The sequence below is a fragment of the Sorghum bicolor genome, chromosome 4 (genome assembly GCF_000003195.3).
Source record: "Sorghum bicolor cultivar BTx623 chromosome 4, Sorghum_bicolor_NCBIv3, whole genome shotgun sequence".
In the NCBI taxonomy this organism is placed as follows: domain Eukaryota; kingdom Viridiplantae; phylum Streptophyta; class Magnoliopsida; order Poales; family Poaceae; genus Sorghum; species Sorghum bicolor.
In genome coordinates, this window is record NC_012873.2 from 7060126 (window position 1) to 7073006 (window position 12881).

The 12881-nt window shown below is 44.1% G+C and overlaps 1 protein-coding gene across 1 annotated transcript in view; it reads right to left on the bottom strand.

Annotated features, from left to right (window-relative positions):
• The window catches only part of LOC8071657 (nuclear pore complex protein NUP205), a 28109-nt gene that overhangs the window by 6482 nt on the left and 8746 nt on the right, over window positions 1-12881 (bottom strand). Inside the window, exons 14-34 of the mRNA XM_021459008.1 lie at window positions 12740-12841; window positions 12525-12656; window positions 10279-10409; window positions 10081-10200; window positions 9772-9877; window positions 8728-8925; window positions 8525-8643; window positions 8227-8377; window positions 8032-8144; window positions 7873-7954; window positions 7694-7780; window positions 7528-7605; window positions 6941-7132; window positions 6317-6409; window positions 6134-6247; window positions 5884-6042; window positions 5741-5796; window positions 5595-5667; window positions 5308-5498; window positions 5071-5203; window positions 4919-4996 (exon numbers count right to left, since the gene is read on the bottom strand). Coding sequence (XP_021314683.1) covers window positions 4919-4996; window positions 5071-5203; window positions 5308-5498; window positions 5595-5667; window positions 5741-5796; window positions 5884-6042; window positions 6134-6247; window positions 6317-6409; window positions 6941-7132; window positions 7528-7605; window positions 7694-7780; window positions 7873-7954; window positions 8032-8144; window positions 8227-8377; window positions 8525-8643; window positions 8728-8925; window positions 9772-9877; window positions 10081-10200; window positions 10279-10409; window positions 12525-12656; window positions 12740-12841 — 2508 coding nt within the window. The remainder of the gene's footprint in view (window positions 1-4918; window positions 4997-5070; window positions 5204-5307; window positions 5499-5594; window positions 5668-5740; window positions 5797-5883; window positions 6043-6133; window positions 6248-6316; window positions 6410-6940; window positions 7133-7527; window positions 7606-7693; window positions 7781-7872; window positions 7955-8031; window positions 8145-8226; window positions 8378-8524; window positions 8644-8727; window positions 8926-9771; window positions 9878-10080; window positions 10201-10278; window positions 10410-12524; window positions 12657-12739; window positions 12842-12881) is intronic.

Here is a 12881-nt window from a genome sequence, read left to right on the forward strand (position 1 = left end):
CCTGCAGGTCCGTGACGACCTTGTGATGGAGGAGCTCCAACTGGGGGTTCAGGCCGTGTCGGTCTCCGCGTCGGGGTCCTCGTCTTCCTCGACTACTCTCGCCGCTACTCCATTGCATCCCCTTGGTCCTCCCGGGACAAGCGGGGGTGGACGTGGCCGCCGTCACCGCGGAGGAGGCCGTGGCGGTGGTGACGGTGGTGGCCGTGGGGGCACACCGGCACCGACGCCTCCCCGAGGTGCACCCTGGCCCACCTTCCACAACCCGTGGTCGGGGCACATCTCCATGTGGCCTTTCCAGGCTACTGGCGGTGAGCCTCGCCCGCCGGCGGCCATGTTTGCCGGTGCTCCTCCAGGGTTCCCCTCAGCGACCCCGTGGGCGGCACCTCCCGGTGCCTCGCCCAGGCCTGCCGGTTGGGATCCGACGGCTTTGGCCAACTTCAGCACCGCGACTCTGACACCTCCTGTCAGGGTAGAGTGGATCGCTAACTCGGGAGCCACTTACCACACCACTCCCGACCCTGGTATACTCTCTTCCGTTCGCCCTCCTTCCTCCTCTCTTCCTTCGTCCATTATGGTCGCAAATGGGTCGTGTCTTCCTGTCACATCCGTGGGTGCCGCCGGCGCTCATGGCTCTTTTCGTCTTCCGAACGTTCTTGTTGCACCCTCTATGGTCCATAACTTTCTTTCTATTCGTCGGTTTACAGTTGACAATTCCTGTTCCATTGAGTTCGACTCTTCTGGTCTTACTGTGAAGGATTTGGCTTCCTGACGTCCTTTGCTCCGATGTGACAACACGAGCCCCTTTACACTCTTTGGTTTCCGGCATCTTCCTCTTCATCATCGGCTCTTCTGTTAGCTGCTTTCGCCGCGGCGCCTTCCTCCACTACTTGGCACCGTCGTCTCGGCCATCCTGGACATGACGCCTTGATGCAGCTTAGTCATAGCTCTGACATTCGTTGTACTCGAGCTCACGATGAGCATTTGTATCATGCGTGCCAACTGGGTCGCCATTTTCGTCTTCCTTTTCAGTCTTCTTCACATGCGGCTCATGTTTTTTATCTTGATCACTGCAACCTTTGGACTTCTCGTGTCATGAGTATGTCTGGCTATAAATACTATTCGGTGGTGGTTGATGATTTTTCTCATTACTCGTGGACTTTTCCCTTGCGTACAAAGTCTGAGGCGTTTCCCACTCTCCACCACTTTTTTGCTTGGTGTCGACTCAATTCGGCCTTCCTGTCAAGGCCGTCCAGTGTGACAATGGTCGTGAGTTTGATAACACCACCTCCCGTGCCTTCTTCCTCTCTCATAGGGTTCAGTTGCGCATGTCTTGTCCGTATACCTCCTCCCAGAACGGCAAGGCTGAGCGCATGATTCGCACCACCACCGAGATCATGCGCACCCTCCTACTTCAGGCGTCGCTCCCTGCGCGCTTTTGGGCTGAGAGCTTGCAGACCTCCACCTACCTCCTCCACCGCCTTCCTTCCGCTGCCTGCCCAGCTCCCACGCCACACCACGCTCTTTTCGGTACCCCTCCTCGGTACGACGACCTTCGTGTCTTCGGGTGTGCGTGCTACCCTAACACCACAGCCACTGCTCCCACAAGCTGGCACCCCGTTCGATTATCTGTGTCTTCCTCGGGTACTCCCCGGACCATAAGGGGTACGGGTGCTATGATCTTACCTCTCGTCGGGTCCTCATCTCTCGCCATGTGGTATTTGATGAGTTTGTCTTCCCTTTCTCCACCACCACCACGGCTTCCGCCCCTAACCTCGACTTCTTCTCGTCGTGTCCCACTGACCCGGTGGCCCAGCCACCTTTACTGTTTCCTGTAGGTCCTGCCCCTCCGCGTCTTGCCGACAACGTATCCTGGCTCGCCGCACGCCGGTGCGGCCCCGACTCCGTGCCTTGCATGGGTTCAGTGACCACGCCCCTCCGGGTGGTCCCTGCCACTACGCCTAACGCGGGCCCGGTGACGCCGGTGTCCGTTCCTCCGGCACCCTGCGCCCAGCCGGTGCTTGTTGCACCCCGGCGCGCTTCGCGCAACCGGTGCATGTCTACCAGCGCCAGGTGCGGGCAATCCCGCCTCCACCACCGAGGGTGGCCTCTCCTTCGCCGGCAACACCCCTGCCTCGGTCGCCACCGGTGGTGTCTCCACCGCCGACACCTGTGGCCTCTCTGCTGGCCAGGTGTCTCCACCGCCGACACCGGTGGCCTCTCTGCCGACCACGCCTACTCCGCCGCCGCGGGTCCCAACTGCACGTACTGTGTCGCCGGTGTACCACCCGCCGCTTCTTCACCGCGACCCGCGCCATATCCACCCGATGGTGACGGGGCAAGCGGCTGGTACCCTGCGGTCCCGGGCTCTTGCGGCGATGCCCGGCGACTCGCAGGTCTCTCCTGTACCCTCTTCCGTCCGCGCCGCCCTGTTGGACCCTCACTAGCGTCGCGCGATGGAAGAGGAGTACATGGCGCTCCTCGCTAACCAGACTTAGGATCTGGTGCCGCGTCCGTCCGGCGCCAACGTCGTCACCGGCAAGTGGATCTGGACTCACAAGCGACGGGTTGATGGCACCCTTGAGCAGTACAAGGCTCATTGGGTTCTCCGGGGTTTCACTCAGTGCCCTGGGGTTGACTACGATGAGACCTGCAGTCCTGTGGTGAAGCCAGCGACCATCCGCACAATGCTCGCTCTTGGCCGGTGCATCAGCTGGATGTGAAGAATGCTTTTCTGCACGAGCATCTTACTGAGACAGTCTACTGCAGTCAGCCAGCGGGATTTGTTGACTCCTCTCGTCTAGACATGGTTTGTCGGCTCAACAAGTCTCTCTACGGTCTCAAGCAGGCCCCTCGGACGTGGCACTCTCGGATTGCTGCTTTCTCGGTGACAATAGGTTTGTGAAGGCCAAGTCAGATATGTCCCTGTTTATCTACCACCATGGAGCTGAGACTGCATACCTGCTGCTCTATGTTAATGACATTGTTCTCATAGCTTCCAGTCCTTCACTACTGCGCTGCATCATCGGCGCTCTTCAGTACGAGTTCCCTCTGAAGGATCTGGGTGTCCATCATATTATCGGAGTCACTAGCGCTCTTCAGTAGGAGTTCCCTCTGAAGGATCTGGGTGTCCATCATTTTCTCAGGGTCACTGTTAGTCTCATCCCACTGGGCTTCATCTACACCAATGGCAGTACACTCTTGATATCCTAGAGCGAGCAGGGATGACTGACTGCAAGCCTTGCTCCACTCTAGTTGACACTCAGGGCAAGTTGTGAGGCTGAGGGTAGTCCAGTGGCAGACCCCACTGCGTACCGGAGTCTTGCTGGTGCACTTCAGTACCACACTTTCACCAGGCCGGACATCACATACGTTGTGCAGCAGGTCTGTCTCCACATGCATGATTCCAGAGAGCCCCACCTGACTGCTCTCAAGCGCCTCCTCTGCTACCTCCGCGGCACCGTCGACTACGGGTTGCTTCTTCACCGGTCTCCCTCCACCGAGCTGGTCGTCTACACTGACGCTGACTGGGCCAGGTGCCCAGACACTCGGCGCTCTACCTCCGGCTACGCTGTCTTCTTAGGCGGCAACCTAGTGTCCTGGTCGTCCAAGCATCAGCCGATCGTCTCCCGCTCCAGTGCCGAGGCAGAGTACCGCGCCGTTGCTAACGGCGTGGCTGAGGCTTCCTGGCTCTGGCAGCTCCTCGCCGAGCTCCACAGCCCTCTCCCGGAGCACACTGGTCTACTGCGACAACGTCAGTGCGGTGTACCTCTCCACCAACTCTGTGCAACACCAGAGGACCAAACATGTGGAGATCGATCTACACTTCGTCCGTGATCGGGTCGCCATCGGCGATGTTCGGGTCCTCCACGTCCCGACCACCTCCCAGTTCGCCGACATCTTCACCAAGGGCCTCCCGTCCTCGACCTTTGCCGAGTTCCGCTCCAGCCTCAACATCACCCGTGTCTAGTTGTGTCTGTGGGGGTCATGTGTTGTTTGTACTTCTCTCCTTTTCGTGTCCAGTCTGCAAACTCCGCTGCGACGGTAGTTCAGACTGCGGGGGTGTGTTACAGTATGAGATGAGTAGGCCCATGAGGCCCATGTATGACATTATATTGCTAACCCTCTAGGGTAAGCCCATGTTATAGAAATCAGCTTCTAGCACTACCAATCTACCATATGTATCTGGGGAGGTGTCTTGTCTCCCAAGTCTCTGTACTCTATATATACCGCTTGAGAAGCTCAATGCATTATACCAAATCCTTCCTGCTTTCAGATATGATACACAGCTCCAATGTGTATTCAAGTTTATTTTACTATCACAGCATGGCAGGTATTTAGAATAATCATAAACTGGACTAAAGCGTGTCAACAAAGTAGGCAGTAACTCATTCCTGAACTAAGTGCCTAGAGTTAAAAGGATAAATGTACTGGAATCAGGAATGATGCGAAAGAAACTGATAGGGACCAGAAGCTATCTTTACTACAATGTTCAGAATTATATTGCGCTATAAAATAAAAAATGTGATGTAATACACAGCCACACACATGTTCTTTACTGATTTGTTAACAGGAATAACAGCTATGGTTTTGTTCTAAGAATGTCTGTTTTCGTATTCTTAATTTCTATACTCATCAAGAGACGTAAAACGTTTTAATTATACATGAATACCTTTTGTTGTTATCTCATATTGTTACTTTATTAGGGTCAATTGCTGCTGAAATTTGGAATGTTTTTTATGGTAGTTACATACTGTAACCAGTGTTAGGTTGGCGTGTTACAGGTGACGACAGGCTGAGATACTGATATCACCAATCCATGCCATCAGGCAGACATGCTAACGATTTACAGTGAGTTATGTTTCCCTTGCACAAACACAAACATATTAAAAATATGTGTCACATGCACAGAATGGCATACCAAATCAACGATAGCTTGAGCTTCCTTCCTTATGATGGAAAAGTTGGCATGTGCTAACTCATTGTGCTCCTTGAGAACCTTTAGAAGGACAAAGAACTATCAGGCAATAGTCACTATATAAAAGGAAGTAAGGTAATGCAACAGAGATGGACCTTTTGAAGAGTGATGTCCTCATCATCACCCTCTTGCTCCTCCAGTAGCAAGAACCGAAAAACTGATGGAGGGACATCAGAGTCAAGAATGCTACTACAATACTGAAAATAACTCAGTAATAATGCATATTGCCTGCAGAGGGCGACTGAACGTCAGTATTCACATAAGGTGAAGAAGAACATTGAAACAAGGAGTCGGTTAGTGGCGCTAACAGTCACCAACTACATCTACATTACCGTCTTCTCAAGGTTTCAGATGATTCATTTCTTAGCGTTGCCATCACAAGCTTGAATAGCAATGAGTTACAAGCTGCATTTGGTAGCTGCTTTGACAAAATAATGTCAAGGCAAGTAACCGCATCAGAATCTGTACCAGTTGGGCATATGAATCTTTCATCCCGCAGTTTAGCCATACAGGTCAACGATACCTTAAAATGACCACCCAAATAAGTTCAGAACAGGTACAGAAGGTGTGGTACAAGACTAGGAGAATTGAATTTAACAAATAAGAACAAGCTTCTTACATTCGTTAAAACATATGCCATTTTCACTGAACAATCTGGAGATGTCGTGGCATTCAATGAAGCATCAAGCAGCCTGCATAAATCAATACTGGTACAGTTATCGAAATAATAGTTTTTCATTTTGCATGAAGGGAGGCACCACTCACTCAAACAATAGCTGAGAACGCTCCTCAAATAATGACATCCTTCTTGATACAGCAACCTGATTTTCATAAACACAAATCAGCGCATCACATAAAATTTTCCAACCTACACAAAAGATAAGCAGATGAGGATAAACCCAACTCACTTCAACAATCTGTGACCAGCCAGTTAACATGTGAAGTTGGGCAGCCTGTTCTTCAAGATTTTTATTATATCGCCAAGCCCATTTCAGCAAATGATGAACTGATTCTTTTAGTCCGGCTTTCTCAGACTCGCTTAATTGTGGGTTCAATTCTTGTGACATCTAAATAACAAAAGAACAAGTTAATTAAACACAAGATCAATTTTGAAAGAAAAAATCAAACATAAAAAGGATGCATAGAAATCAACACAACCTGGAGAAGTTTTTCATGGAAAGCATCAAGATCAATCAGTCGATCACCTCTCTCTGAATAATAATATACACCACCGTTTTCAGAAGTTGCAGAGTTCCTTAGGATCTCTTCAATCTGTGCACCAAAATATAGTTAGAAAAAAAAAGAAAAAAAACTAAGGAACTGGAAGTTTAAAGACCATACCTTTGATTCAATTCCCAGGTTGGAAAGCAGCTGTGGATACTTCATTGAAATGTCCGGGCATCTGAACTGTAGAACCTCAAGCAAGTCCAAAACCTAAGTACAGTGTTTCAAGTGATATAAGGTTCTGGATAATGGATATGTAGATCAAATATCATACTTATACAAGCAAATGAATGAGATTTTGAACTCTCCTTATCTAACTAGTTTTTTAAAACCATATATGGTGTGCATGTCACTGCAGATTTCAATGGCCACATGAAAGCAAGCTTAATAAGGGCCATGAAAGTACAGACATAGCTTTGCACAAACAAAACCTATAAAGGTTAAAAAGTCATGAAAAAAATGTATACATAAGACTCGATTTATTCATCACCAAGAAAAAAAACAGCAAACTCTTTAGTCCCAAGCAATTAGGTGCAGGCTAGAGATGACAACTAACAAGAGACACCATTGACAAGAAACAAAAGTGTAAAAGAAAAAACATAAAAAGGGGAGTGATAAGGTAGGTTATGTCTTGGGCACATGGATTGCTGGTTTCCATTCCACACCTCATATCCAAGGATTCATGACCTTGAAAAAAAAAGGAAATGAGGGAGTGGGGAGATAACAGATGCCTAATGTTACCTTATTCCTCTTTGCTGGTACATCGCTGATGCTAGTCAAAGCACGAGAATCGAACAAACTTGAGCTCTGGAAGTTCTCAGCACACTGACCAAAAGTATGATAAAGAATAGCCAAGCAGGCTTCCTTGTATACAGATGATGATATATCGGATATATGTAATGCCAGTGCTAACATCTTTAGCAACCATGCCCTCTGAAAATAAACAAATCAAGGTTTTAACAGAACGGAAAAAAAAAACACCAACATAGTTAAATATGGCAGGAGACCATCAAAAGCAATAGCAGCCTAAAAAAAGCCATGCACCTAAATTTTGCTGTTCAAATGCAATTCATAAACAGCAGAATTTCAATGTTTCGAATATGCAATCCTGTATGACTGGAGCACAGTTACCACTGTGCCGATCCAATTGTAACCCCAGTAGTAACTACTGTGCCATTTATCAAGGATAATTCAACATAAGGTTCATTTTACAATACATTGGCATCATGAAACATTAGCAAAGGTTACATGCACACTTACACTTCTATTAATTTCTGAGTGTCCTAAGTTATTAAGATTTTGACGAAAGAAGAAAGCTCAATGTATACCTCATGGAGCATGCTGATACGAAGAGATTGGTTACTGTTCCTTTTCGGGAGCGGTGTCACTCCGATGGTTCCAACATGCTGACATCCGTCATCAGTGGGCAAGGAAAATATGAGTTCTAACTAAATGTTGTTATAATGATGCAAAAGAACAGACAAGAAATTAAACCTTAGAAAAGAACTGGTACTTCTTTGTACTCAGGAGATCCATCACAGGCCAACAAGTTAAAGGATCAAGACATAACTCATAGAGAAGCTGAATTAAGATGGAGAAAATTCAATTATACTATAAAATAAAAATAAGATGAAAAATCTCACAACTGACTACTAAGCCAAAAAAAATCAAACCTGAAAACTGAATTCGTGCAGTAAGGCATTTATGTCTGGCTTTGTCGCTTTTTCAATATTGTCAAGGATTATCTTCAAACAACTGAGATATAACGAGGTGAGTTGAACTGAATTAATAAAATATATCACTACCCAATAAAGGCAGAGCCTGGAGCTAACCTGTAGTGGGATTTTGGTTTTAGAACCGTTTGCTCAATGGATCCATTGACATCAAATCCCAAGAGCAAATGTGTAATGTTTGGAGCTGGACGAGAAATATTGTCAACAAGCAACTGCATATATATAATTGATTAGCATAATCAAAACACAGCCCGTTAATGGATCTCCAAGTTCAAAGGAAATACAAATCACAACCTGCAGTATTAGAACTCCAACATCATCTTTTGTGTCTTCTATGACCTGAAAATCATCAAACCGGAACTCCAAGCAAGCAGCATAATCTTCTATTACCATTTTTCCAACATCAGCTTTCAAAAGCAACTGTACCAAACCAACTATTCTAGAACTGTCGTAAAATAAACAAGCCGTAAGAACACAAATAAGCAAACTAGCATACTACTATTTGTTACAGAAAATTCATAAATGGAATTAAAAGTAACATTTAATAGCAAAGTGGCAGCACAAAGGAAAAACATAAGTAATTTGAATATACCTCAGGATGCCCATAATTTTGATAGAACACTGTTGAATTTGGGGAAGATAATCATATCGTACAAACTCTAGCAATGCTACAATTTGTCTATGACTTTGAGCTAATATAACATCCAATGGCTGCATAATCCCAAATGAAAGCAGAAAAATAGTTAGATGAAGTAACGACCAGGCAAAACCCCAGAGATAGACGAAGTGCAAAACCTGGTAGAGTGGCCGAAAAACATCAGCAAGAGCCAGATCTCTCTCCATGACAAGAATAAATATTTCAAGAGATAGATGGACAGCTTTCTCCAAAATGATACCATATGTCTGGGTAGTTCGCTCATTGATAAGAGAGTCAACACCCACTAATATGATGTTCATAATATTCCGGAAAGCAACTTTCCCACTCATGAAATCCTGTGTCAGAATTTCACAACCATAAATTATAAATGATGTACAAATAGAGGTGCAATAGAAGTCTATGCGAAACTTTAGTATCTTTAAACAGACATACATACAGGGGATAAAACATATGCTACAGAGTACAGAGCAAAAGGCAGACAAGCAAGCACTTATCCATAAGCAAAGCATATTAATTCAGGTGATCTGAAGGACATAAACATATATTTCTCTGCTAAAGATAAAGAAAAGCTTTTAAAACAAGAACATCACCATATATATTGTGATTCAGGTGATCTGAAGGACATAAACATATATTTCTCTGCTAAAGATAAAGAAAAGCTTTTAAAACAAGAACATCACCATATATATATTGTGATTTGTGAACATGAAATATCAATCAGTAGTACATTCTAGAAAGAACATTTTTTTAGCTCATACTACTACTATAAAGAAAGTATACGTGGAAAGAAATCTCACAGCCTACTATTTGACTAATGATCCTAGTTAGTGTTCTCTGGCCTACAGTTCAGACAATATGTATTTGTCTATGTTTGTTAGCAATATTCAGATAAATAACCTTCCAAGTTCATACATAGTCCTAACCGTAGCACATAGCTCCACCCTCTACTATGTGATCCTGAAAACATGCTAAATGCCTGTCAACACTAGCTAAGAAAAAATATAGGCACATCAAGGAGGGAAGCTTCAGTAAGGAGTGTGCAACATTTGCAAATTGCAATGAAAAGTGTTCCAATAGCAACATGATTTTCAATCAACTTCTACGTAGTATAAATAATCCAAGACTGAGCATCAGTAATATGTTATCAATTAGGACATCTAAAAATCAGTACATGGACATACTTTGAGTAGTTCTAGCAGAGGGAGCTGTCTCTCGATAGAGGAAGGAGCTAATGTGTTCACAGAAGCATAAATATCATCATCCTTTATGTCATACATGCTCAAAACCCTGTATAAACAATAGACAATTAGTTACCAAGTGGACTGCTGCATTTTATGGCAAAAAAATGTCTCAGGGATTAGTAGATCAAAACAGAAGCTATCCTGTTATAAGGAAGTATTTGCATCATCAGGGTTCACATTGCATGGTTCCCCGTCCAAAAGAAAAAGGTAAGCAATTAGATTTTCAAACAAAAAAATCATTCTACTCACATGCGGAAATGCTCCAAGCAGGCAAGTGCGAGCTCCCATTTTTCCAGGGGGTCAGCATAAGCTCTCTGAGGAAAAGGACCAAAGACATCCTCATAAACAAACTTAAAGATACCCATGAACCTGTTAGAAAAAGTATCTTATTCTCAAAGATGTTGAAGGTGAGGATATGAAACAAAAAAATCAGTTAAAAGTATGCACCTCCGGCCTTTGTCACTTATGTTTCTTTCTTCTACAATAAGTGCATTGATCAATCTGAGGAAAGATATGGTTGAGGGGTAACTCTCCCTCCTCGCTTCTACTTCGTTCAACTCAAACCTCATATCATAGACCTACCACCAACATAGAACGATTAGATATTGTATAGTTTTCTCGAATAGATTAGATATGTAGTATTTTTCATATGAATATTAGTAGACCTTATGTTAGATTCTGCTGATAGTTGATTTTACACCAAAGATCAAACAAAAGAAAAATGACCACCTATCATTAAGGGTTTGGCCAGAATAGATTGAATTCAAGTATTCCATGTATATTTATTGACTCATAGATTGAACGAAAATAAATGAGCAAAAAACTGAATTGGGTTGCAACATCAACAATCTTTAGTTTTTGTTTTCAATTGCATCAAATATTCAGATGACAAGCACCAAATCCTCCGATAGAGGAAGCTATGTTGCTTTCAGACCTAAGAAACAGGCCTTGCTTCACATAAACTAAGTGTTTTGTTAGTTTTTTAATTAAAAACTAACACTAAAGACAAAAGGCAACTAGTAAAATGCATAATGGTCAATTTTTTTTATTTTTAACCTTTTTCAATTAATGGTTTAAAATAACCCACCAAAGAAAACATTTGCAAATCTAACCCTTTTGACCATACCAAGTAGCTGACAAGGCACCGGGCTTGTCACGCTGAAGGCTTTGACGCAACAGCGCTATCGCACCAGTCCACCTAAGAAAATGTTTCTCTCCACGCACTGCTCGTCTTCCACTCCATCTCCTTTTCCTCCTGCTATTAACGCGGCTCGCCCATGTGTGATTCAGGGGGACGGGGAGAACCGGAGAAGAGAGAGATGGATGAAGACAAGCGGCACATCGTTTTTTAACTGTGGCTGCCACGCCAAGCGGACTGTCACGATAGCGCTACCGCTCCAACGCGTTCACCACAAGCCTGGCACCATGTCACCCAGTTGCACCAGCGTGACAACATTGCCCTGCCGATGCATGCAGTGTGGCAGCATGGTCCTGTCGTGCCACGACGCTTGGTGCTGCCCAAAGAGTTAGATTTGCAAATATTTTTTTGAGTGGGTTATTTTTAAAATATTATTTTAAAATAAGGTTACGAAAAATCGCTGTCTCGGGCAAAAACAGAGATCAAAGACTCTGTCCTCACTTGGATATTATTTCCATATTGGGGGGGGTCGAAGGCATCAACCCTTGACCCGGGAACATCGTTCCTGACCCAGGTACGCGGGGTCATTTTCAACCCTGCCGTGTAAAAACCTCTTGTGAGTAGTGTATGTGTTTCACGTTCCTGGAACCCATCGATGGAAAACTTCGTGACTATGCTCCAAGGTATCAACAAACTTTAAATGCTGCTTCCACTGCATCATTCAAGCGATGGGTACCAAGCCTTTTCCTTAGAAGAAGCTGACCAGTTAAGAACCAGAACTTGCATTACCTAGCCTAAGTGCTTGCCAGTTGTCATAAATAATTGGCATTCTAAGAAAGTTGTGGTTTTAGAGATTAGGTATTAAGGCAACCAAAACAAGATAGAACAAGGGATAAAAACCAAATAGTAAAATCATATAAACTGAGAAATAGTTGTCCCAACTATAAAATATAAACCACAAAGGCACAAACAAACATAGTAGCATCCAGATGAGAGCATTAAGGGTAAGGGAAATGATGGGCTAGATACTAAGATGCAAGGTTGAGAGCTATATGAAATACTAAATGTGTCATTATTGTATATTATTCACAGATTCATTGTTTGTCACAAGTCACAACAGGAAAAAAAAACTTTGCATACTAGGTTAATTTTCCCATATCATTGTACTTAATAAAAAATATGTGAAAAAAAAGAAGAAAATAGGATTGTTTTTATACTCCCTCCGGTCACAAAATAGTGTCATTTGGGGTGGCATTCAGTCAACATGTTTCAACTTTGACCATAAACATTGCTTTTTAACATATATCAGTTTAAATTTTAAAAATGGTATAGCTAGATTTTATATTGATACATTAACATTACAGAATTGATATTATCCATATGTTTTACGTAAGCAATTAGTAGTCAAAGTAATAGGTTGATGGTTGTGTTGAGGCCCAAAACGACACTTTTATGACTAGAGGAATTATGTTGCTTTGCTTGAAGACCCAAAAAATGAGTTAGAAAGTAGCCAGTAAAATTAGGAAATTAGTGAAATGGTGAAAATTAAGGGTACCTGTGTTGCTGTATGGTGACCTAATGGAGCCGTAACCACAGGAAGATCATATTGCTCAAGATAATTCCAAATAGCATCTTTTAGTAGGGGTGACACTTTGATAAATGCAGTTATTGAATTTCGCAGAGCCCCCTGCACATGTTTCAAGCACATATTACGAAAAAACATAACTGCCACCTAACTAAAAAAAGAAAGGATGCCAGAGAAGCTTGTACCTTCAAGTATGGAGGCACATTTTCATAGCTGAGAAGCTTGAATAAAGGTTCAATGTCAGGGAACCACTTCTTGCGTTCCATAGGATTCCCATTTTCCACCACCTACATGTTCATAATCTAATGATTTATCTAACCAAGTAGA